This window comes from Panthera tigris, chromosome X (assembly GCF_018350195.1).
Source record: "Panthera tigris isolate Pti1 chromosome X, P.tigris_Pti1_mat1.1, whole genome shotgun sequence".
NCBI lineage: Eukaryota > Metazoa > Chordata > Mammalia > Carnivora > Felidae > Panthera > Panthera tigris.
In genome coordinates, this window is record NC_056677.1 from 41,295,787 (window position 1) to 41,322,250 (window position 26,464).

General features: G+C 49.3%; 2 protein-coding genes across 2 annotated transcripts; both read right to left on the reverse strand.

Moving 5' to 3' along the window:
* Positions 1 to 39: 39 nt before the first annotated feature.
* ELK1 (ETS transcription factor ELK1) lies at positions 40 to 14,748 on the reverse strand. Its single transcript, XM_042974551.1, has 6 exons — positions 14,558 to 14,748; positions 6,021 to 6,294; positions 3,360 to 3,809; positions 2,279 to 2,725; positions 1,511 to 1,612; positions 40 to 1,425 (listed from the first exon to the last, which is right to left on the reverse strand). The coding sequence occupies exons 2-6, from the start codon at positions 6,228 to 6,230 to the stop codon at positions 1,327 to 1,329; spliced, it is 1,308 nt and encodes a 435-aa protein (XP_042830485.1). The 5' UTR covers positions 6,231 to 6,294; positions 14,558 to 14,748; the 3' UTR covers positions 40 to 1,326.
* A 1,144-nt stretch (positions 14,749 to 15,892) lies between these two features.
* Positions 15,893 to 24,973, reverse strand: UXT (ubiquitously expressed prefoldin like chaperone). The gene is made up of 7 exons (XM_007081609.3): positions 24,913 to 24,973; positions 24,626 to 24,732; positions 23,141 to 23,222; positions 22,934 to 23,001; positions 22,557 to 22,664; positions 16,211 to 16,274; positions 15,893 to 15,992 (listed from the first exon to the last, which is right to left on the reverse strand). The coding sequence occupies exons 2-7, from the start codon at positions 24,721 to 24,723 to the stop codon at positions 15,939 to 15,941; spliced, it is 474 nt and encodes a 157-aa protein (XP_007081671.2). The 5' UTR covers positions 24,724 to 24,732; positions 24,913 to 24,973; the 3' UTR covers positions 15,893 to 15,938.
* Between the last annotated feature and the right edge of the window lie 1,491 nt (positions 24,974 to 26,464).

The window sequence follows — 26,464 nt, forward strand, 5'->3', positions numbered from 1 at the left end:
CCAATGGCTTCAGGGAAAAACGGCTAGCAGACTCCAACATCACCTTTAAAAATATATATTTACAGGAACAATTCCCCATTCTCTGGGACTCTTAGAAAAAAAAAAAAGATCCATTTTTTTGGGGAAGTAAAACAAACGGTGGAGACAGGTGTAGCACCGTCCCCCAAATCACCAACCCCCAGGTCCCCAGGCCCGGGCTGGACCGGTGCTTACAGGAGGTGAGCCCAGGAGTCTTTTGAACCCACCCTCCTCTCCAGCCTGGAATTAAGATAGGATAGGCTTTATGCCCCCCATTCCTCCCTCCCAACTCCAGGGACACTTAAAGGGTCCTTTGTACCCGCCCGCAGGAAATTGGGGGGCTGGGAGGGAGGGAGCTGAAAATACAGGTTTGGTATCAAAAATAAACACTTGGGGGTGGCAGGAAGATTCCCCCCCAAATCCCTTCCTTCCCACCCACCCCATCTCAGATATAGGAAGAGATGCTCCCCTCTCCCCTATTGAAAAGCCCTGTTTAAAAATAGATTATACTATCAAAATGGCAAGGGGTGGGGGACAAGGAGACCTGGAGTACTGGCTGGAGGGGCCCCCCAGACGGGGACCACTCCCCCCAAAAAAACCCTCCATTGGGAGGTAACAGGCAGGACCCCAGGAGTTTGGCAGACACAGGAATGGCTTCTCAGGGGGAGAAGAACAAAAGGAGCGTTTCTCCCTGGCCAAAAAGATGGTATCTGAGAGGCTGGGGAGGTGGAAAATCCTATTTCAAGGGTGTGAGACTTCCTCGGCCAAGACTCCCAAACCGTTAAACGGCACAAATTCTTCCTGGACCCTTGGGTATGGCCAGGAATAATAAACTACAATAAGCTACCTCTTCTACCCACACCCCCAAATGGAGACAGGGCTCCCTCAGCTTCCCAAGGGCCGGCTGAGAAATAAATAAAGAAAAGGTCCTTCTCAAGCCAGACCCCGATTATCTCATCTTAGGGGAAAAATGCGGAGATGGGGGAGATGTCCTCACCACCCCTCTAAAAGGGTTGGGCCAGACTCCTCCCAGTGGCCTTCAAAAAATAAATAAATAAACCGCCCCCACCATTGCAGTAGGAGACGTGTAAGGGCGGCCACTGGGGAACTGACCAAGAAGAGAGAAGTTGTTGTGTTTCCTGTGGAAGGGTTATTGAGTGATCCTTCCTAAGAATCCCTACCCTACCACGACTAGAGCACAAGTCTGTCAGCTGAACTATGTTTCTCCTTGAGACGGCTGGCTGGAGAGAAGTTCAGGGCCATGGATGGAGTGACCCCAGAAGGGAGTGGTGGCGGTGGTGATGGTAGTCATGGCTTCTGGGGCCCTGGGGAGAGCACCACGGGGGTTGAGAGGCCATCCACGCTGATGGAAGGGATGTGCACCTGGGCGCTGCCACTGGACGGAAACTGGGGACAGAAATAGGGAAAGGTCAGGGATGGGGGCCATGCCAGGGTCTCTCACCCTCTCCGAGATGGGGGAAGGGGATCCTACCTGGAAGGAGAGCTTGGCTGGGCTACGGGGTGCAATGGGACTCAGGGTGCTCCAGAAGTGAATGCTGGGGGGCAGCGAGCTTGGCGTCAGCAGCACCGGGGTCTGTGGGGGAAGGGGTGGGTGGAACGCAAGTGAACACAGGGCAGGTGTGGGAAAATGGAAGGAACTTGGCTCCAGCCCCACCAGATTTCCCACTCGGACTTCTGAGATTATCTTTCCAAACTGCACAGGCTTACACCCTAACTACTAAGGTCAAGCCCAGGACACCTCTCCAATGTTATACAGACCACCCCTCCCAACTCCTGAGAGCCCACCTCCAGCTTCTCTGGGCAAGACCACCTACAAGACCCCATCCACATGCCGTTTTCAACCTCCTAAGTCACCAACCCATCAGCTTAGGATCAACCTCCAACTCTTACATCCCACTCAACCATATACCTCACAGGAAACCCGCTAAGGAAATCCCAGACCAAAAAGCCCCACGCAGGTTCCTCAACCCATGCCCCAACCCACCAAACAGTTCCCACACAAAGCCTCTCGATCCCTGCCCACAAAACTCCCCACACCAGCCCTTCATTCGGACAGCCCAACCCAAGGCACTGGAGACTAGTGGGCCTTGCGTTAATCAAGCCCCGTCCCTCCAGCCTGGGGTCTCAGTGCAGCCAATCCGGCTCGAAGGCCCCACCCTCCCGCTCATTCAGAGAAACCGCACTGGCTCTCGCAGTCTAGCTCCTCCCTCGCTCGCCCCACCCCTGCACAGGCACTCACCAATGTGTGCGTAGGTAGCAGGGACGGGGTCAGCGCTGGCCCCGGCGCCTGCAGCCCGGAGCCAGTTCCCGATCCTGGAGTCCGCTCGGGTCCTGGCCCACCCAGCAGGCTCGGGCTGAGTGGAAGCTCCAGGTCCCGGGGCTTCCGGCCCTTCTGGGGCTGGGCGATCTCCGTGTTGGAAGCAGTGGAAGCCGCGAGACCGCCGACCTGCGCTGTTGTCTCCATGACGACCGCGGGCAGCCGGGCCGGCCCACCCTCCGCAGGAGGAACTTCCGGCCCGGCCTTAGTGGCTTCCTGCACAAACCCCGCCTCCCCACCTGCAGTGGCTTCCACCTCTTCCTTGGGCCCGTCCACTTTCACTTCGGGGGGCAGTGGCCTGCCCAACCCGGGATCCACATTCATCTCTTCTGATTTAGGGTTCTGGGCCTCGGGTGGGGTCAGGATGACCTGAGAGAGGAGGGCGGGCGGGCAGAGGGGGTGCATAAGGATTGCTGAGCTAGCGAAGCCAAGGACTTCTCTTGGAAAGCAGGACTTTGTAGCAGGGGGCATGATCGCACATCAAGGCAGGTACATCGACAAGACGTGGGGCTTTGCCAAGGATGTGGGGCTTCTTCTGGGGCAGCGTCTCTCCAGGGACAGGGCTGCCCCTCAGGGTGGGCTTCCCGGGGACACTGCCCCCATTCATGAAAGCAGTGGTTCTCAAAAATTTGCTTTATGGATTAGCAGCATGTGCCTCACCTGGAAACTAGTTAAAAATACAAATTCTCGCGCTCAACCCCAGATCCACAGAACCAGAAACTGGGGAGTGGGCCCCAGCAATCGAGTTTAAAAAGCCCTCCAGGTGATTCTGATGAACGCTAAGGTGAGAGAGTCTATGCGTTAAGCAAATAAATTCGGGCACCTTGTGTAGCTTCATACTTGCATAGCTCTCCTCCCTAACCCCTTCTCCCAGGGAACTTCTGTGTCCCTCCTTCCACCATATCTAAGTAGGATGTTTATGCTCCTTCTCCCACCAGCCCGCCTCCTCATTTGGGAACTGTATATCCTCCCTCTTACTGAATTTCTATATTCCAGTTCTTACCTGCAGAGGCAGGCCAGCCTCCTCAGCCTCCAGGCAGGCCTCCAGGGGGCTTGGACTGGTGCTCCTGCTCCCAGAAGGGGGCACTGCAGCTCCTGCAGGGGCGGTGTTGGAGAGCACTGAGGCAGGCCGAGAATGAGGGGGCGGCTGTGGCTGTGGCTGCAGGGACTGGATGGTGAAGGTGGAATAGAGGCCTGAGCGCATGTACTCGTTCCGGCTGCTGCGCGCCAAGCCACCCGGGCCTGCCATGCCTGCACCCTTGGGTGTGCCTGGTTTCCCAGAGGCTGTGTCCCCGGGGACAGTGTGTACAGCGGTGGGGGCCACATTTGCCACAGTGGAGGTGATCGACACCTCAGGCTGGGGCGGGCAGTCCTCAGTGGAGCACCTCGCGACCTCGGGGTAGGACACAAACTTGTAGACGAACTTCTGGCCGCTCACTTTGCGGATGATGTTCTGGGAAGGGAGGAGACAGGATAGAGGGCCTTAGAGGAGAGGGCCAGAGTTGGGGGGGGGGTACGGATGGAGGGTGGAGGGGTGCATCTCCCAGGGTCTTTCTTGCCCCTCTCCTGTCTTTTTACATATATGCCATCCCACCTCTGTGTCTGCCCCTGCATGGGTCCCCCCTCCCAGCCTTTCACCCGCGTCTTTCCCGATTTGGGGGCTCCTCCCTTCTCCTTCAGTTTCTACCTCTCTTCCCCATCATGATTTCCTTCTCTGTATTCTCCCCAGTTTCTCCCCTCTCTCTCCTCTCCCTTCCACAACTCTTCCTTTAGTCTACTGCCGTTCTCCCCCTTCCCCTGTCTCCCCTCCGGGTCTCCTTCCCATCAATCGTCCTCCGAGTCTCCCTGTCACTTCTCATCGCCATCCATCTGCACCCCGCGCCCGCCCCCAACTCAGAGACATACACCCACACCCTGAGGCACCTTTCCACAAGGGGCCCACCTAGGGGAGTCGGTGCAGGAGCAGGCTCCAGGAACCAGGGGTGTCTGGGGGGCTAAAAGGGCCAGGCCTTGCGGGGGTGGCTGCCAAGACAGTGTTGGGAGTGTAGCTGATGCAGTAAGGCAGGAAAACGAAGTAACTGATGTAAATATTGGAAGAGACTAAATTAATATAGAAGAATGTGGTGAGGAATTGCTGATATGGAGAATTATGTAAAGCTATTGATACAGAAGTACAACAGGGCAACATCACTAGGGAGAAAAGGCTGAGGAGCCTCACTCTTTTTGTTTTGGGCTTTTTTTTTTGCTTGTCACAGTTTATTTCTTTTTTAAAAATGTTTATTTATTTGAGTGAGAGAGAGCGAGCGAGCGAGCGAGCGCTAGCAGGGAAGGGGCAGAGAGAGAGCTCGGAGACACAGAATCTGAAGCAGGCTCCAGGCTCTGAGCTGTCAGCACAGAGCCTGACGTGGGGCTTGGACTCATGAACCTCGAGATGATGACCTAAGCCAAAATTGGACACTTAACCGACTGAGCCACCCAGGTGCCCCTCACAGTTTATTTCTTGACTGAGCTGTAACTGAGGAGCCCCATTCTTAATACTGTGGTAGACTTTAAAGCTAAGGCCATCAGAAAATGGAGTGACTGACAGCAAGTAGATAAGAGCATTAAAATACTGGTGTAAATATTGGGGGGAATCTCAAGGCTGGCTGGGTAGATCACAGACCACGTCTGAGATATTTCAGGGTAGGTCGGGAGGATCTCAGGGATGTTGTGGTGGCCTCATTAATATTGTTTTGGAGGTTTCAGCTAAAGGAATAAAATATGAAAAATGGAATAAATGCTATAAATAATTAAGGGTGGGCAGCATAGGTCCAGGGCTGTCCTGGGGGACAAGAGGCATGTGGGGGGCACTCGGGCACCTTAGAGACCTCTTAATCCTGGTCAGGTATGTCACAGGGTGGGTCTGTGTTTCTCAGAAAAGGAATGAAGAGGGGTATTCATTAATATTGTTTTGGAAGTTTCAGATAAAGAAGAAAATGAAAAAACTGGTAAATTGTGGGGGAGGGGAAACACAGCACCGGTGTGGGAGTCTGAAAGGGTAAGGAAAAGGTAAAATTTTAGCTATAGGAATAGATGATAAAATAATAAACACTGGGGTGGACCAGTGTTGCTCTGGGAATGCAAGAGAATGGGGTGTGCGGCTGGCATTATACATGTTGTTTTGGAGGTTCAGCTAAAGGAATGAGAGAAGAATCGATAAAAATGTTCAGTATCCCAGAGGATGAGGTACAGAAAGGTTGGTATAATACTGTCATGGAGATTTTGATGCTAGGAATAAGAATATTCTGGAATAAGAGCGGATTATGAAATAACTGAGGAAGCCCAGGACTGGTCCAGTTCCAGAAGACAGGATGAGGAAGAGTCATTTTTAATGGTGTTTTCAAACATTTTTAGCTGTAAGACAAGAAACGAAATGTTGTGTGGGGGGTGGTGGGGTAGGGGTCAGTATTAACACTGCTGTGAAGGTTTCAGCCAAAGCGGTAGCCCAAAGGAAATACCGGAGCTAAATGTTTGGGATGCCCAACACCAGCGTGAGAGTATCAGAGAACGGGGTAGGAAATAGTAAATTTTGTTTTCAAAGTTACAGCTCCGACAAGTAAGGCAAAAAAATGAAATGATTGACGCAAATGTCGGCAGTTCCCGGTCCTGGCCTCCGAGGCCTTACCTTGTCGTAGTAGTACCGCAGGGCCCGGCTGAGCTTGTCGTAATTCATGTTGGTCTTGTTCTTACGCAGCCCCCACAGCCGGGCCACCTCCTCGGCATCCACCAGCTTGAACTCACCGCCATCCCGGGAGGTCCAGGAGATGATGTGGCCGTTGCCTTGTTCTCTCAGCAGCTGCAGCAGAAACTGCCACAGCGTCACAGAGGGGTCCATCGCTGGGGGAGTGCTCACGCCATCCCAGGGGTACCTGGAGGGCAGACGGCTCAGAGCTGAGAGGCTGTGAACGCAGAAGGAGGCAAAGGTCAGCAGGAGGAGATTTCTTTTCTCGCCATCTTGGCTCCACCGCTGTCCCCAAAGCCCACCATCATTCCCTAAACCCCCTCAGACTAAATTCTAAGCTCCTCGGCCTGGCTTTGGATGACCCCTCATAATGGTAGGAGACTTTGGGGGACACGAGGATGGTGTGAATGAATTTTGCATGTGGAGCAAATGTGAATCTTTGGGGGCCAGAGGGCAGACTGTGGTAGGCAAAATAATGCCCCTCTCAAAAAGTGTCCACATGCTGGGATGCCTGGGGGGCTCAGTCGGTTAAGGGTCCGACTCTTGATCTCGGCTCAGGTCACAATCTCATGGTTCGTGAGTTGGAGCCCCGCGTCGCATTCTATGCTGACAGCGCAAAGCCTACTTGGGATTCTCTTTCCCTCTCTGCTCCTTCCCTGCTTGTTCTCTCTCTCTCTCTCTCTTTCAAAAATAAATAAAATAAACTTTAAAACAAAAAAAAGGGAAAAAAATGTCTACCTCCTACTCTCTGGAACCTAGGAGTATATTATGTTACACGGCAAAAGGAACTTTGCAGATGAACTTAAGGTTATAGGAATTCCCTCTTCTCTGCAGGGGATACGTTTCAAGACCCCCAGTGGATGCCTGAAACTGTGGACAGCACCAAACCCTATATATACTATGTTTGTTTCCTATACATATACACACAGGATAAAGTTTAATTTATAAATCGGGCACACTAGGAGATTAACAAAAATAACTGATAATAAAATAGAACAATTATGGCAATATACTATATAATAAAAGTTATGGGACTGTGTTCTCTCTTCTCAATATCTTATTGTTCTGAACTCACCCTTCTTGTGATGATGTGAGATGACAGAATACTTACACAATGAGATGAAGCGCGGTGAATGATGTAGGTGTTGTGACATAGCGTTAGGCTACCACTGTAAGGAAACAAGAGCCCTTAACCCTACAACCTCAAGGAACTGAATTCTGCCAGCAACCTGAGTGAGCAGGAACCAGATGGTCCCCTGGAGCCTCCAGAAAGGAATGCAGCCATGCCCACACCTGGGTTTGGGCCTGGACTTCTGACCTCTGGAGTGCCGACATAATAATGTACATTGTTTTAAGCAGCTGGGTTTGTGATAGTTTGTTACAGCCAGGGTGGAAAACTAGTATAATGCCCTTCACCTGAACGTTTTCATTTGTATCCTCCACATCAAACATCAAGTTTTCCAGGAGGTTCCTTCCACTAGCCCCTCGTAAAAGCTCTTCACTCTGTGTGGGGCTCCCTTCTGCCTACAAGTCTCTCCCATCATTCGAGTCCCAGCCACAGGAGCCTTGCCTTTCTGAAGCCTTCCTGAAACTCAATGTCTGCCCTCTCCTGTCTCTCTACTACACATTCCTTGGGCCTGTTACTGTCCCTGTATGTTCTCCTCCTTGAGAACAGCAATAGCCAACGTTTATTAGGTTCATAACACTTGGCTGGCATTGTTCCAATCAGGCAATATGGCCTAACAGACAACCGCTCAGGTTCAAGAGCCAGATTGCCAGGATCGGAATCCTGGTTCCGCTACTCATTAGCGGTGTGGCCCTGGGCATATTCTTTAACCTCCTTGTGCCTCAATTTTCCCATCTGTGAAATAGGGATAATAATAATACCGAGTTCACAGAGTTACTGTACAGATTAAATATAATGTGCCTGGAGTACGATAAGCTTTTAATAGCTATTAGTTCCTAATGTGTTCCTGATTCCTTACCTACTATTCCAAAATCCAAAAAGCTCTAACAACAGAAAACTTTATAAGCCTTTGGGTGGCAAAACCAGATTTGAAGTGAACAGGGCCCTCTCTGGTCTTTATTGATCCTCACTCAGTGTGACTGTTCGTACATTTTGCTACAGCGGTGTTATGTAACATCTTGTATGTGCACCTTGTTGCCTTTCTAAAATCTGAAAAATGTGCAATTCTGAAACACATCTGGCCCCCAAGGGTTTTGGATAAGGGCATGTAGACCTGTACTGCTATTTTTATAGGTACTGACTCATTTATCTTTCATCACAACTCTGGAAAGTAGGTGCTCTTTATTATCACTAATTTACAGGGGAGGAAGCTGAGGCACAAAATGTCCAAGTGATGTGTACAGGCCACAGAGCCTAAGTGGCACAGCCAGGATTCGGACCCATGCAGTCAGATTCCAGTTGTCTAAGCCTTTAAACCCTTAGGCTAAACTGCCCCCACACTGCTTCTTCAGCACATCCTGTGGAGAACAGGACCACCCCTGCCCACCACCCCAGAACTGCCCTCTGCTGAGGGTGAACTGGAAATAAACATGGCGCTTCCTATTTATTCTCAAGGAATGAGCTTTCATCAATCACCTGTTCACTGGCTGGGATTGTTGGGTTCAGAAGACCTTCCAAACCAGGTTTCCAAGAACCTTCCTCTATTATTTATAGCTTGATTCTTTAATCTGTAATGAAATATACAGTATGAGCCTCTCAGGTCTGAGCTGTTTTGAAGCTCATTTGGCGGACATGATTTTAGGCTATTATACAAGTCACAGAGCCATGAAGTGTCCACATTTGAGAGTCCTGTCATCAGAGGCTTCACTGGGTTTATTTCAAAGACCTGCCTGTTTCAGAGGCACAAAGAATTCAGTGTGACTCCTGGTGGTGGAGACAGGCAATTTTACCAGTTCCTCTTTCATTCGCGCTAGAACCTATCAATTAAGGTGAAATCCAACCTACCAATTAAAGTGAAATCCGACAGTTTGCTTCAAGCCTCAACAGCACACAGGGTTTTCTATTTTGTTTATCGTATTTCCCACTTGACCCCTAATGAGAGTCCTAGTAATTTGCCTACCTCAAATGTGTTTACTTCTCTTCACCTCATTCATTTAACAAGCATTTATTTAAAAAAATTTTTTTTTAAATGTTTATTTTTGAGAGGGAGAGAACGAGTGGGGGAGGGGCACAGAGGATCTGAAGCAGGTGCTGCACTGACAGCCTCATGCGGGGCTCGAACTCACGAACCATGACATCATGACCTGAGTCAAAGTCGGACTCTTAACCAACTGAGCCACCCAGGCGTCCCTAGCAAGCATTTATTGAGCGCCAGGTGCTGGGGATATGGCAGTGAACAGACAAAAATCCCTGCTCTAGTGGAATTCACACTGTGGTGGGGAAGACAGATAAGAAACAAGATAAATGAGTACAAAAATATGTCAGATGGTGAGAAGAGCTATGGGAAGAAAATGAAGCAGGGAAAGGAGTTGTTATTTTTGAAAGGGTAGCCAGGGGAGGGTAGGCACTGAGCAGCTGACATTTGAGCAAAGGCCTGAATGAGACGAGAGTGTCAGGTTTGTGATGACCCCGGGAGCAGGTCGATCCAGGCAGAGGACACGGGGACACAGCCAGGGTGAACGACCCTGAGGCTGGAGCAGTGCTGGGCAGGTCAGAGGAAGAGAAAGGAGTCTGGCAAGGTCAGAGAGGAGGGAGTAAGGGCATAAAAAGTGGTAGGAGGTGAGAACAGAGGGGCTAAGGGGGGCCAGACTGAGTGAGGCTTTTTCGGGCCCTGCAAGGACTGAGTGAGAGGAGAGCCACAAGAGGGCTGTGAACAGAGGCGTAAGAGGCTGTGACTTGGATTTTAACAGGATCCTTCTGGCTGTTGTGAAGAGACCAACTGTAGGGATAGGAGAGGCTACTGCAATAGTCCAAGTGAGAGATGGTGGCGGTGGCGGTGGCAGTGGAACTGGGGAGGGGTGGCTGAGTTCTGGACAAAATGTGAAAACCGAGTGAACAGGATTTGCTGACAAAAAGGATGGGGGTGGGTGAGAGAGGCATCATCAAGGGTGATTCTAGGTTTGTGGCCTGATCGCCTGGAACGATGGAGCTAGGACCAACTGAGATGGGAGCGCTGCAGGAGAGCAGGTTTTGAGGCGAGACTGGGAGGTCAATTTTGGAGATCGTCTCAGAGGCCTTTTAGACACCTATATGTATGCTATGAATAATAATATTGATTTTAAAAATAGTCCTACAGCACTGGCTGTGTGCCGCATATCATTTAAATCACTTGACTCAATCATCAAAGCAACACTGTGGGGTGGGCATTATCACGATCCTCCCATTTTCCAGATGAGGAAATAGAGGTGGAGTTTGCCGGCTTGCCCCAAATCACGCAGCCGGAAGCTGGCAGAGCCGGGGTTCAAACCCAGGCAGTTTGGCTCCAGGCAGTGATCCCAGCACTTTACAACACCAGTTCTCTTTGACAAGAGACAGAAGGGGAAGACCCTAGAGGGTGACAGGGATGGTATTTTTACACAGGGTGAGCAGGGAGGGTCCCCTCCTGAAGGGGGGGAGGGAGCAAGCCATGCTGACCTCTGTGGGAAGGGTCTTTGTACACAGACTGCTGTACACAGACTCTAAGGTGGCCACAAGTTTGGCACACTACATCACGGGCACCGTGAGTTCATCCAGGTCCCACCTCTGAGGATATGAATGTGCCCTTCCCTCTTCTCACACCTGATAAACCCTTTATTCTACTATCATCAAGTTCCAGTATCTCCCAGGCAGAATTAAAATTCTTCCTCTGTGTGAGCCAATGTGACGAACAACCTGTCTGCTCTCGCAAATCTGTTCTTCTCTCTGGGTCTTCGGTCTCATACTCCTCTGCCCTGTTCTAGCTGTGTGACCTTGAGCAAGTTACTTAACCTCTCTGGGTCTGTTTCTGCAACTGTAAAATATCCTCAAAAGATACTATTCTCAAAGGCTTTTGTGAGGATTAAATGGCAATATATGTAAAGGACTTAGAAAACTATCTCTGGCATGTGGGAGACACCCAACAAATGTTAGCTCTTAGCTTGTGTATCAAGCTAAGATACACAGCCACCCCTCTCCAGTTCTCCTCCCCCCCACCCCCCCCCCCCCCCCCGCCTTATATATCACCATGGCCTATACCATCTGGCTCTTATCACCACTCTGACCTTGCCTCCTGCCTTCTCCCTCCACTCTCCTCCAGCCACACTGGCCTCCTGCGTGTTTCTTCTGTTTTTAATGTTTATTTTTGAGAGAGTGCGAGTGGGGGGTGGGGAGACAGAGAATCCCAAGCAGGCTCCGTGTGGTCAGTGCAAGCCCGATGTGGGGCTCGATCTCACGAACTGGGTTCGATGCTTTACCGACTGAGTTACCCAGGTGCCCCATCCTCCTTCAGGTTTCTTTCTTCTTCTTTTTTTTTTTAATGTTTATTTATTTTTTTAATTTTTTTTTTCAATGTTTTTTATTTATTTTTGGGACAGAGAGAGACAGAGCATGAACGGGGGAGGGGCAGAGAGAGAGGGAGACACAGAATCGGAAACAGGATCCAGGCTCCGAGCCATCAGCCCAGAGCCTGACGCGGGGCTCGAACTCACGGACCGCGAGATCGTGACCTGGCTGAAGTCGGACGCTTAACCGACTGCGCCACCCAGGCGCCCCTAATGTTTATTTATTTTTGAGAGAGAGACAAGAGTGCAAGCAGGGGAGGGGCAGAGAGAGAGGGAGACACAGAATCTGAAGCAAGCTCAAGGCTCTGAGCTGTCAGGATGCGGGACTCAAACCCATGAACTGTGAGATCATGACCTGAGCCAGAGTCGGACGCTTAACTGACTGAGCCACCCAGGTGCCTCCTCCTTCATGTTTCTTGAACCCTCTAGGCACAATCTGACCTGAGGGCCTTTGCACCGGCTGTTCCTTCTGCCTGGTACACTCTTCCCCTGGACATTATGGCTCCCTCCCTGACCTCCTTCAGGCCTTAATTCAAGAGTCACCTTCTAAATGAGGCCTGCCCGGTGCCTAAGATTTCAACCACCCCCATACTCTATCCTTGTCTTCCCTACTTCATTTTTCCCCCTTGGTGCTTGTCTAACATACTAGATCTAATTTTACTTACTGTTTTATTTATATAGTCCATCTCACCCACTTTTAGCAAGCGTCTGCTCCACAAGGGCAGGAATTTCTGCCTGTTCTGTTCCCTCCCGTATCCCCAGCACCTAGAAGAGTGCCTGGTACTCAGTAGGTGCTAAGTGTTTGCTGAATGAACAATCCCAACTAGCTTCTTAACGAGCTCTCATATGCCCTCATCATCTCTATCTTCCTCCCCGCCACCCTGATTCGTCTGAAATTATATTTTTCACATTCATTCATGCAACACATTCTTATTGAGCACCTACTATATACTAGGTATATTTACCCAGCAGTAAATAAGCAGACAAAAATTGTAAGCCCTTATGGGACTCCCGTTCTAATGGGGAGAGACAATAAACACAATCAACTGGTAAAGTGCACAGTGTATCTGATAGTGATAAGGGGCAAAAGGATCAATAAAGCAGAGAAGGGACTTGAGTCCTGCTAAGTATGCAGGTTCAGATGGTCAGGGATGGGCTGACATTTGAACAGAGCTCTGAAAGGAATCATGGCGAGATCAGGGCTACAGTGTTCCAGGCAGGAAATATAACGAACACAAAGGCCCTGAGGCTGGATCACATCTGATGTGTTTGAGGATGAGTGAGGAGCTCACTGTGGCTGGAACAGAGCTGAGAGGACAAGGTGCAGGAGGTGAGGCCAGACAGGTTACTTGTTTTATTGACTCCCGGGCATTCTTTACACTGGAGGGGAGTCTAGCTCTGATTTCTCCGTTTTACAAATAAGGAATTGGGTGCAGGGAGGAAGTGGTTAAATCACTCAGGTCACGGAGCTGCTGGGATTGGGGGTGGATGGGTGCTGACACAAGGTGTGGAATGGAGGCAGCTCTGCAGGCAGGGGGAACAGCAAAAACAAAAGCTTGGAGATGAGAAGTCATTCGGTTTTTAAGGAGCGGGGTCTCACATGAGATGGGGTGAGGTGAGAGAGGGGAGCCTCAAAAATTATTTTGTGTTGAGGGGTCACCTAACTGGGGACTTACCTCTGAATAAGGTATTGAACCCTTATGCCGAACTTTCCTCACTACCTGTCTCATAGGGTGATGGTGAGGATTAAATGAGCTCATTAATATACAGCCCCTTGCCAGGTCCCTAGTAGGTGCTCAATAAATGTTGGCTACTAATGGCATTATCACTATCTTTAACGTATCCATTTATTGGAATGAGACCGAATGTCTTAGTGGTTAATGATGTATATGAGGGGGTGTGTTCTAGAGTGAAAAACACCTGGGTTCAACAGGCACACAGGGTGATCCAATATTAAGAAAGAAGGATGGTAGGGGTGGGGGAGAAGGCCACGGACTGATCCACCACAAGGAAAGGGAGAAGATAAAAGCACCTCCTGCGGGAGGGATTACAAAGCTCTGGACTCAGGGGAGGGTATGGGGGTGTGTGCCTGAATGCAAGCACATGGGTGACAGGAAGGCCAATGAACAGATCCACTGCAAAGGTGGGGGTGGGGGGAGTGCAAAGGCTCATCTAATTTACTGGGGGCAAGGGAAGCAGAAAGGCACACAGACTGCACAACAGTAGAGGAGAAAAGCCATCACACAGACTGATTAAAAGAAGGGAACGAGGCCATGGACTGGGCTACTGAAAATGGGGCGATAAAAAGCACTAAACTGACCCACTATTAAAAGGAAGGGAGAAGCCCAAGGACCGGAGCTACAGTCTACAAAAAAAGGAGGACAGGGCAATGGGCTGATAACTAGGGGGATGTGAATACAAGCCTTTAGACTGATCCACAGTAAAAAAAAGATGTGTGAGAGAGCCATGGACTGATGCGCTGGGGGACTGGAGGAGGCAGGAATACAACTTCACAGATTAACTCACTGTTAAAGGGGGTGGGGGGGTGCACAACGCCACGGATTGATTCACTACAAGGAACAGGAGTGGTGGAACAAACAAGGCCACAGACGGGGTCCTTGAAAGTTGAGGACAGGCGAAATAAGAACACTCAGGTGCACCTACTGTCAAGGAGTCGGACAATGCCAGAGACTGCTCCCCTCTAAGTGGGGGTGGGGGCAAGACCGTGGGCGAGTCCACTGTAAGGTGGGGTGGGGAGAAATATAAGCACGCAGACCGATCCATTATCAAACAGGAAGGGGGGTCAGGCCACGGTCAGCTCCACTACAAGGGGCGAAGGGAGGGGACAATACCACAGGCAGGTCCACCAGCCGTGGAGGTGGCGGTGGGCAGTCGAACACAGGCAGGCCACGGGCCAAGCCACATCCCTCGCGCGGGGGCGGGAAGGATACGTGGGGTCACGGACTGGCCCTCCACCCTCCAGGCCCCGGGCTCACCTGTGTGTAGCGCAGTGGCAGTGTTGGCAGCTCCGGGGGGCGGGGGCTCCATGCGCAGCCCCACCGCCCCCCAGGCCCGGGCTCCGAGGCGGCGGCGGTGGTGGCGGTGGCGGCGGCGGCGGCGGCGGCGGCAGCAGCTAGAAGCCGCCCCTGCGTTTCCTCACCGCTCACGTGGGACTACTGAGGAGGGGCCGAGCATTCTGCCGCTCGTTGATTGGACAGAACACCGAGGATCGACCGCGCGGCTTCCAAGGCTGGGGAGGCGGGCCCTGCCCCACAGAGCTACGCCGTGATTGGCCCAAGGGGAATTGATGGAACGCAGATGGCCGCCTGGGTTCCGAGGGGGCGTGCCGGGCCTCTCCGGTGCTTCACGCTAATTGGCTCAAGACTGACAGCCGTGGGCGATTGACAAGATCCTGGGGGCGCCTGCCTCACATTGATTGGCCTATATGGAAGACAGCCTCCGAGGATAGGGGCCGATGGACCCTGCTTTCTGCTAATTGGTGGATGAGGGACTCCTAGACAGCTGCCAAAACACCAACGGGGCGGTGCTGCACTCCACGCTGCTCAGCGGAAGCTGGACTTGTATGGAAGTGGGCGTAGCAGCCGCCTGGAAGGGGGTCGGGCCAGGGCTGTGCGTAGGTGGGCACGGTAACTCTATAGTGATTGGCTAGAAAAGACGAGTTTAGAAGGGGACCGAGATAGGAGGGCTGGACAGCCGCCAGGCACGCAAAGGGACGTTGAGTGGTGGAAACTAAATGCCTACGAGGGTAGCGTCGAGCAGCAGCCAGTTATAAACGGGCAGAACCTGGCTCTGCATTGATTGGCGGAAGCTGGACTCAACCTAGAATAGGGGCCGGACCAGGGAGGGAGGGATTCGGCTTTGTGCCCATTGGTGGAACTGGAACTATTTAGAAGCGGGGTGAGGCCAAGGTTTAGCCGAGACGGGCGTGGGTGTAATCTAAGGTACCCCAGTAATGATTAGGGTGTGGGAGAGGGGCAAAACTTAGGGCCAGGAATGAGTGTCTTGGGAACAAACCTCCACCTTGAACGGGCCCATTCTCTATGATAATTCAAAGAGTTATGTCCAGGAAAAGAAACAGAAAGAAGAGCCAGGTGGGGGGCCCAGGTTGCCAAGGCGACAGAAGATAGGGCAGAGCAGAAAGTCAAGTGGCAAATGCTGCTAGGCAACAGGCTAGAGGCGGGACTTCAGGGGTGCTTTAAAGGTTTCACACGGAGACTGGATCTCTGGGCCTCCTGATAACTTTGTGCTTTAGAAACAGGGCACTTGAGCAAACAGCAGGGGTTGAGGTGGGGAAAGAAGGGCCATGTGACTCAAAGGCATTCAGGCTCTTTAATGTCTGGGGAGGCAGGGAAGAAGTCAATGGTGAGGTGTCTCCGGGAAATTCTGCAGGCCTTGCAGCTCTCTAAGCCCCTGAAAAAAGAGGACAGAAGAGATTGAACAGAGACTGGGTCCAGGCACCATCCCAGGCTTGCTCTGACCTCCCCTCCCTCAGAGCCAGCCTGGCTCCAGCTTGGCTCCAGCTTAGAGAGAAAGATGGTCTTTCTCGTCCCTGGCTCTCTCCCTTCCTCAGGTCACCACCCTGAACACATTCGGAGACAGAGTCTGGGAGTGGGGTGAGCTGCTCTCACCTCTAGCAACATGTGGATATGGGCCTTGATATTCATGGAGTCCTTGGTGAGGCTGTCGCTGAGCCTGGAGAAAAGAAACAAGAAAGGGCGAAGTGGGCCCCACTTAGGCTCATGAGGATGCTGCTTCCTCATCACTTCAAGAACTACCTGTGTCCTGGATGACTTCCATGTGGCAGGTGGAACCTACTGCCTCACCTGCTCCTATGTGGAGATGCCCTGCCACCACCTGGACTGCACTGATTCAGAGACATTTATTGAATCCCCTACTCTATGCCAGGCACTTTTAGGGACTGGGGAGAGAACAACAAACACAACAAACACAAATCTCAGCCTTATGGAGCTTGAGTTCTCATTAAGAGGGACAAATGGTGGAATGACATACAGAGTGTGTCGGATGGCTATAAGTAAAATGAAAAAGTCAAATGATAAGAGACGATAAGGAGTGTGGGAGTGGGGCTACAATTCTAATTAGAGTACTTACAAATGACTGTACTGAGAAACATTTGACTAAAGACTTAAAGTGGACCACGTGGATCTATGGAAGATGAATGTTCTGGACACAAGGGCCAACACATGCAAAGGTGTGAGTGTACCTGGCATGTCTGAAGGACAGCAACGAGGCCAGTGTGACTGGAGAAGAATAAGCGAAGGGGGACTGTAGGAGGGGAGGTCAGAGAAGTAAGCCACAATCGTGTAAAACCCACCAGGCCATGATAAGGACTCTGACTTTTACTCTAAGTGAGATGGGAGCCAAGGGAGGCTTGTGATCAGAGAAGGAATGTGAACCGACTAGGGTTTAAGAGGATTCACCTGGCCGCTTTGTGGAGGACTGGGGATAAGGAAAGCTAGTGTGGGAGCAGGAAGTCCAGTGAGAAGGCTACTGTAATAGTCCAGGTGAGAGATGGAGACTCAGACCGCAGTGGCAGCAGCTTAAGTGATGAGAAGTGACTGGATTTGGAACATACTTGGAAGGTAGGGTCAACAGGATTTAGCAAAGGTTGGATATCAGGTGTAAGAGGACTCAAAGAAGATGCCAAAGCCTAAGCCTGGAAGCTTAACTGGGCCTAACTGGGAAGCTGGAGTTGTCTGAAACCACTCTGGCTCTTGACTACGGAGTTACATAAACCAGTCAATTCCTTATATCTTAATGTTTGTTTATTTTTGACAGAGAGAGAGACAGACAGACAGAGCATGAGCAGGGGAGGGGCAGAGAGAGAGGGAGACACAGAATCCAAAGCAGGCTCCAGGCTCCGAGCTGTCAGCACAGAGCCCGCCGCAGGGCTTGAACTCACAGCGAGATCATGACCTGAGCCGAAGTCTGACGTTCAACTGACTGAGCCACCCAGGTGCCCCTCAATTCCTTATATCTTAGAAGCCAACTGGGATAAGTCTCACTCAAAAGAATCCTAACTGATACCAAAGGTCAAGGAAGGCCCTTTTGAAGAATGAAGAATGAGTAAGAGTTAAACAGTAAGAGGGTCTTTTCCCCCCAAAAGGCCAAGAGGCAGGAAAGAGCTTTTGGAAGAGCTGTTCAGGAAGTCAGAGTGTTAGGAATTAAGTGAATGGTGGACAGAAAGTCCAAGATAAGGTCCAAGAAGTAGGAAGGGGCTAGATCACGCAGGGTCTTGATACTGTGATAAGGAGAAATATGGATTTTATTGTGCTGAGCTATCACAGAAGTCAATTTTAGGCAAATTAAATACAGTAAGAAAAGTATAACAACATAGAATGTTGAATTGGAAAAAAAACAGTATTGTAAACCCATTTGTATATCAATGTCTCCCAAATTTATATTTTCAGTCCAGACCCCTCTCCTGAACTCCAGCCTTGGGGGTTTTAACCACATCTTCAAAAACTTCCAATGTTAAACAAGCACCCCATGCTTAACAGGTCCTAGACTGAACTCCTGATCTTCCCCATCCAAATCTTCCCCTTCTCTATCTTCTCCCTCTCAGATAATGGCAACTGCATCCTTCCAGTTATTCAGCCCAAAACTCTTATACCCCACATCCTATCAGGCATTCTATTTAAAATTACAATCGCTCAGGGGCGCCTGGGTGGCGCAGTCGGCTAAGCGTCCGACTTCAGCCAGGTCACGATCTCGCGGTCCGTGAGTTCGAGCCCCGCGTCAGGCTCTGGGCTGATGGCTCAGAGCCTGGAGCCTGTTTCCGATTCTGTGTCTCCCTCTCTCTCTGCCCCTCCCCCGCTCATGCTCTGTCTCTCTCTGTGCCAAAAAAAAAAAAAAAAAAAAAAAATTACAATCGCTCCATCCCAGGCAATGTGTCTTTTCCTTTCACTATTAAAGTATAATTGGTACAGAACAGAGTTTCAGGGGTACAACAATGAGTCAATATTTATACACATTGTGAAATGATCACCACAATAATACTAACCCTAACCTGTTACCATACAAAGTTACAAAAAAAAGTTTTCCCAGTGTTTCTTCTCTCCATTCCATGCTTTTCTCTGTAGCATAGTCAACCTGTGTGACATACTGTATCATTTACTTATTTTTTATTATCTGGCTCCCCTGACTAGATAAGCTGTGTAAGGGCAGAGAACAGATTGGTCTGCTTTGTGCCCTGCTGTATCCCTAGGAACCGAACAGTGCATGGCACATAGTAGTCACCCAATGTACGTTGAATAAATAATTAAGTAACTACTCTGTTCAAAGGAACCTGAAGTCCTCAGAAGATGGTTGAGTCTATGTTTAAAGACAAGAAATAGGGGTGCCTGGGTAGTTTAGTCGGTTCAGTGTCTGACTCTTGATTTCTGCTCAGGTCATGATCCAAGGGTCGCAGGATCAGACCCTGCGTTGGGCTTTGTGCTCAGTGTGGAGCCTGCTTAAGATTCTCCCTCTCTCTCTCTCTCCCTCTGACCCTCTCCCTGACTCCTGGCACTATTTAAAAAAAACACAAAAAAAGACAAGAAATAAATGAAGCCTGGTATTGTTGTCAGAGAGCAAGAATGCTTTCAAGAATATCTGGGGTAGGGGCCCCTGGGTGACTCAGTCAGTTAAGCATCCAGCTCTCGATTTTGGCTCAGGTCATGATCTCATGGTTTTGTGAGTTTGAGCCCTATGTTGGTCTTTGTGCTGACAGCCTGTTTGGGATTCTCCCTCTTTCTGTTCTTCCCCTGCTCATGCTCTCTGTCTCTGTCTCTCTAAATAAATAAATAACTAACTAACTAAATAAATAATTAAAATTTTAAAAATAAAAAAAACTAAAATAAACTCACAAAAAACATATTAAAAAAAATATCTGGGGTGGTACTCAAAGAACAGAGCAGTGAACCTGATCAGATTCTAAGGGCAATTTGAACATCAATGAAAATAACAAAATTAGTTAATGGTACAAGCTTAGTCTATGAAAGACTATGAGTTGCAACATTTTTTAAAAAGGAGAAAAATACGAAGTCTACCAAATGCTAGTTGTAACACAAATGGAAGATGTTTATTTTTTTGCTACTGATTTAAATATGTAAGGCAGTGTTAATGGTAAAATAGTTATTCTGTCTCTCCTTTTTAAATTAATTAATTAATTATTTATTTATTTTTAAAGTTTGAGACTGAGTGAGTAGAGGAGGGGCAGAGAGAGAGGGAGAAAGAGGGAATCCCGAGGTTACACACTGTCAACGTGGAGCCCAACACAGGGCTTGAACCCATGAACTATGAATGAGATCATGACCTGAGTCAAAACCAAGAGTCAGACATTTAACCGACTGAGCCACCCAGGTGCCCGCCCCAAATTCTTTTTTTTTTTTTTAAAGATTTTATTTATATTTTTATTTTATTTTATTTAAAAAAAAATTTTTTTAATGTTTATTTATTTTTGAGACAGAGAGAGACAGAGCATGAACGGGGGAGGGTCAAAGAGAGGGAGACACAGAATCTGAAATAGGCTCCAGGCTCTGAGCTGTCAGCACAGAGCCCGACGCGGGGCTTGAACTCACTGACCGCGAGATCATGACCTGAGCCAAAGTCAGCCGCTCAACCGACTGAGCCACCCAGGCGCCCCAAAAGATTTTATTTTTAAGCAATCTCTATACCCAATGTGGGGCTCAAACCCACAACCCTGAGATCAAGAGTTGCATGCCCCACTAACTGAGCCAGCCGGGCACCCCTATTCTCTGTCTCTTCTATAGTTACACGTCTCTTTATGGTGTGGATGTGTATTCTTTTCTGTGTAATCAAGAAGAATATACACAAAGATAAGATCCTCCCACTCCCCCCAAAATAATACTAAGAATAGGAAGGACTGACAGGCCATTTGGTTACATAAAAAAACAGAGGGGGTGTGGAGAGGGGAAGTTAGTTCAAAGTGAGTTGCAAGTAAAAAAGTCTTTTCAAAATGAGAGTGAACTACCCCACAAATTTTCATCTCCTAGAAAGATTAAACTTCTAGAAGCCTTACTAATTACAATAAACTAATAAATGATTCAATCACATTTCTCATCACAATAACCAACCAGGCACTGACAATATATTTATTAAAAATTTTTAAAAAATGCTTATTTATTTTTGAGAGAGAAAAAGAGAGGGAGAAGAGCAGGGGATGGGCGGTAAGGGGGCGGGGGGAGTCCCAAGCAGGCTCTGCGCTGACAGTGGAGGGCTCGGTCCCACAAACCATGGGATCATGACCTGAGCCGAAATCAAGAGCTGGACTCAACCAAATGAGTCACCCAGGTGCCCCAGGTACATTTTGGGGGAAAGACAGCAAGTCTCAAAAAAATTAAAATCTACCTGAAGGCTCAGGAATCCTGTGACATACAAAGGAAAGCTTTGTTATAAATAAAACAAATGGATGTGGTCTAAATGACCAGTAGTTCAGAACTGTGTTGGCCCATGAAAGCAGCCCCTTGACCCCTCCACCAATTGGTCTGATCACTAAGATTAAGAAATCTCAGCAGGTCTGAGGCTCTTTTGGGTCTACTAACACCGAAACCCTGGAAAGGTTTGAAAAGAGAAGAATCACTAAAACCACAAGAGAGGCAATGCTGGAAGAAATGAATGTAGGAATAAATATAACCCAGAAGGAATTTTAGATGAGTGGTATTCACTCTTGTGACATGATATTAATCTAAATGCATTGCTCAGTGTCCCCTCTCTTGGCAATTCTGCTACATGGCTGTCACAGTGGTCCTCTTGCCAGGAAGGCTCTTCCCCAGATAGCCCCTGGGAGGCCTTCCTTAGCTACATTTCAAACCTCTCATCCACACTCCCAATTTCCCTTCCCTGCACAAAGCCTTAAACTCAATTGGAGCCCATACTTTCTCCCCACATTACCTCCCTGCTGCCATCACCAGAAATCTGCTTCAATCCCCACTTCAATCTGTTTCCAACATACCCTTTTTAAAAAAAAAAAAAAAAGTTTGTTTATTTTTGAGAGAGAGAAAGAGTGCGAGCTGGGGAAGGTCAGAGAAAGAGGGAGACACAGAATTTGAAGCAGTCTCCAGGCTCTGAGCTGTCAGCACAGAGCCCAACGCGGGGCTCGAACTCACCGCAAGATCAGGACCTGAGCTGAAGTCGGACACTCAACCGACTGAGCCACGCAGGCGCCCCTCCAGCATTCGACAGACACAGAATGCCTACTTTATGCCATGTACTATTCTGGTCACTTGGGGGTATGGACAAAATATCTCCCTTTGTTAAGCTTACATCCTAATGGGCAAAGGCAATGAATTTTAGAAAGAAGTAAAATTACACAGTAAACATTGAGAGGTCATAAGTAGAACAAGGGAGGGGAATGAGGAGAGCCAGGGGTCGTGATTTGACAGCTACGGAAGTCCTCATTGAGGAGGTGACATTTGAGAAAGACTTAAACTGAGTTAGGGGAAAGGAAGCCAGGCGTGTACCTGGGGAAAGAGTGTTACAGGCAGAAAGCACAGTCCTTGCAGTCAGGTGGGCTTGTTCTGAGGGTGTTTAAAGAAGCCTGGGAAGGTCAGTGTGGTGAGAGCACAGTGGATGAGCAGACAACTTAGGAGGAGGTGAAGTCAGAGATAGTTTGTTTTACTGTTACTGATTTATAGGCCAAAACCTCCTGGATCTGGTCAAAATTAGGCCTTCAAAAAACCCTTCTGTCTGCCTCCCCGCCACCAAGTATGGAGCCTGGCATACAGCAGATAGCCAATAAATGTTTGTGTGGATGGACAATACAAAAAGCATTTATTGAGTGCTTACTATGTACTATACTTGGGGCTCAGCTTTGTATCTCCACTGTCCTCAGCCCTAGCCTTGAGGAGGAGGGGAGATGGGCCCTGAAGTATCATCCCAGGCAGCCATGGGGAAAGGGAGAAGGGTGTTGCAAATGGTGGTATTTTAGACACTATCCTCATAGAATGGACTTACTCTGTGAGGAGGTTGCTCTTACGATCAATGAACTTGAGGGCTTCTGCCAGGGTCAACTCCAGGAAAAAACCATATCCAAGGGCCACATAGATTCGTGAAGTGTCTGGGCTGAGGAAACAATGGTTAGAGGAAGAGCGGGATGTCCTTATCACTGCATACTATACAGTTTATTAGAGAGGGTTTTTTTTTTAATCCCCTCCTCCCACCTTCCCCAAATTGAAGCTCTGGGAGGGCAGGGATTTTGTCCTATTTGATTTACTGTCACATCCCCAGCACTTAGCACAGTGTCTGGTAAATAGCAAATAGTCAAAAAAATATCTGTTGAATGAAGAGGGGAGCTGAACCCTGTGGGCTCATAGGGGCAGGTAGACACTCACACAACTGTGTCAACGAAGAAGTTACAGCCCAAATCCACCTGCATATATAACTCCGAGGGCTTAGCTTCCTGTGGGGCCAGGGAAAAAGAGGTAGGGGTCAGTGGTCAACTTTTAGGTCAGCTGACAGGTTTTGGTCTGGGGTCTCTCCTCCCATCCCCCTCCCTTGTCCACATACACCAAAATGGTACCAAACCTTGGTGTCTTTACCTGAAGTCGCTCAATGACATTTCTCAGTTGAAGGTATTTGGCCAGCTGCTCATATACCTTGTCACGATGGTCCAGGACTTTTCTGATGGGACAAGAGGAGAATGGTGACCAACAGGAAGCCCTGGCCCTCTCAGAATACCTCACAGTATGACCCTCTGAGACCCTCATGTCACCATGCCCTAAAGAAGCATTTTAGTGCAGAAGTGAAGGTTTGGATTGTGAGTCAGACTGCTTGGGTTTGAATCTAGGCTCTCTTTTTTGACTAGTCGTGTGACTTTGGCAAGTAAGTAACCTCTTTAGGACCCAATTTACCTACCTATAAAATAGGGATGACAATTATTACCTCAGAGTCATAAAGAGAATTACATGAGCGTTTACTATAAAGTACTTATAGGGGTGTCTGGGTGGCTCAGTGGGTTAAGCACCTGACTCTTGATTTGGGCTCAGGTCATGATCTCACAGTCGTGAGACTGGGCCCCAAGTTGGCTGCCCACTGAGCGTGGAGCCTGTTGTGGATACTCTGCCCCTCTGCTGCTTGCACACTCTCTCTCAAAAATAACATAAAAAGAGCACTTAAAATAGTGCCTGCCAAATAGTAAGATCTATGTATGTATTAGTTAATATTTATTAGTATTATTATTAAAAAAATTTTTAATGTTTACTTTAGTTTTGAGAGGGAGAGAGAGAGAGAGAGAGAGAGAGAACATGAGCAGGGGAGGGGCACAGAGAGAGAGAGAGAGAGAGAGAGAACTGTAGGTAGGTGGGATCCAGGCTCTGCGTTGTCAGCATAGAACCTGAGGTGGGCCTCGAACTCACAAACTGTGAGATCATGACCTGAGCCGAAGTCAGATGCTCAAGGACCCAGCCACCAAGGCGCCCCTATTTCTTAGTATTGTTATCACACTGCCAATGCCTCTTTCCAATCAGAATGTCCCATTCTCTAGAAAATTCCTCCATCTCTTTTAGGATGTTTAAGGTCCTATTTCTGAATACTCTATTTCCTACTCAGACTAGTAAGGATAGTAATAATTTTTCATGCTCATTGAGCCTGTAGTATCCATATTAAATTCTTTACAAGGAATGAACACAATGAAAACTCAAAACAACCCCGAGGAAGGTCCCATCAACTTTCCCATATCACAGATAAGAAAACTGAGGCACAAAAAGGCGAGACGGGGTACACCGTCTTCACAGGATGGAGAAAAGGCCAAGCGAAGGATTTGAACCCAAAAACTACCGGTTTGGAGCCCAACTCGGCCCGAGATGGGAGGCTGCACATGCGCGGACACACCCTCTGCTAAGACCGCCACATCCCAGTCCAGTCGCACCCCGGATGTCGTCGCCCCTCCTTCCCCGCTCGATGGGCGCACGGGGCCGACCTCCGAACGTCTTCCCCACCAATCAGAAGGCTAGGCCCTGACTTCAAACGCCCCGCCTCCCCACGTGGAACGTTCCAAACGCCCGGCCCTCCACACTGTCACTCACCGCAGGTCCCGCTGCAGCACGTCGCAGATGAAGGCCTCATAGCGCAGCACTTTCTCCCCTGTGGATTCCAGCGCCCGCCGTTTAGGGGGCGTCGCCATGATGGGCTCCTGAGGAATGTGAGGGGGGGGGCAGACCACGTTGATCACTCAGTTTGGCCTCAAGCACGGTACATCTGCACCCCCTCAACAGCCGAAGTGGGCTCGTCCGACTCCTGCCAGGGGTTCTGCCTTCAGCCCCTCCCAACTCTGGGACCTTGCCACCCAGGGACACCCAAACGCGGCCCTCACCTTAGAGCCGCCGGCAATAAGAACAGTTGCTATAAACGGCGGCTTCCGGGTGGCGCGGGTGAATGACGTACGCTAAGGGCGAGGGCCAACCAAATAGCCAGGTGGGGAGGGGCCGCTCTGAAGGGATGAAAACCGCCGAAGCAGAGGCGAGAGGGGCGGGGCTTTAGGGAATCCGGTGAGAGTACTAGACAGCAGCGTGTGGGAACAGGGATGCGCGCGGAGCCTGTGGGGACCGCGCGTGGCTCGCGGGGGCGGGCCTTAATGGGATTTGGCGGGTTCTGGGTGAGGCGGGGCGTGCAGGTGGAGGTAGAGAGAGAGTAAAGCGTTTGGTATTTAAAAGTCAGAGCTTCGGAAGCAGCCAGACAAGAATTGATTTTGGCTCTGGTTTGTAAAAAGGAGAGAGTACATCCCTGTGATCTATCGCCGTGGATTTGATTCTTCACACGGGAGATTTGGGTTTGGCTCCCGGTAATGGGGATGGATGTGAGCATTAAAAAAATTTTAAATGGAGACAGAGGTCCTAAAATTCATCTTTGGTAACTCCGGCTTTGCAGCTCGCAATTCCATAACCAGGATCCGAGCAGATACTGACAACACACTATGTCTATTACTTCATTTAGTAGAGGCGTCAAGTGGCGGGTCGCTGAAGTCCTCTGCTCGAGATCAGCTACTCTGTAGTTAGAAATAGTTCCAATGTCTTTATTTAAATGTGTAAACTTTTTATTCATTCGTATGCGCTGAAGCTAATGAATTTATTTTTCTATGTTCGATTTTCAAATAATAGCATCAAACCCAGCAAGTTCAGGCTGAGCCTGAAGGAGAACCCACATGCCAGATCCCTCAAATGCTACTCCCGCCTATAGGGCCTAGAGCACTCACCCCTACCAGGGAAGACTTCTCAGATACTTTGTGGGTTTCATGTGTAAAAGCGAGTTTTTCTTTCAAATGCTCAAAACCTAAGTTTTCTTTGTTCTTAGAACATGATTGTAAAAGAAATGTGATTTTAAAAAAATACGAAATTTTATAGAATGTCAATTACTCAATACATGTAAAAGATAAATGAGCAGGACATTAAACAGAGTGCACTTAGTTATGGATACCCTACCCCTCCCCCCCCCCATCTCCCTGGACATAAATGAACTCATCCGCTGATTGGCAGATGAGCTACATTTGCTGACATCCTGGCCCGCTACCCTAAAAGGGTTAGCTTTCTGCCACACCAGCAAAGACTCTCAGGACTCACGGTTCACACTCTGGGCTGGGAATCCATCCTGGGGAACAAGGTAAGCAGACGCTGACACAGCTGGGCCAGTATGGCCTTAGTCCCCTCCAGAGGTGTCCACCCTGAACATCGCAGCATTTATAGAAGGTGGTCATTGGCTAGTCTGCAGAAGCTGCTTGAAATAGGCAAGAGGATGTTCGCATTTAGGACATGACTCTGCACTGGAGTCAACATTCTCCCAGGCAGGTGCTCCACCAAGCACATCATCCACTTCTTTCAGCTTTGGATACTTTGTTTTGTTACCTTGCAGGTGATGTTGTGCAGGTAGGG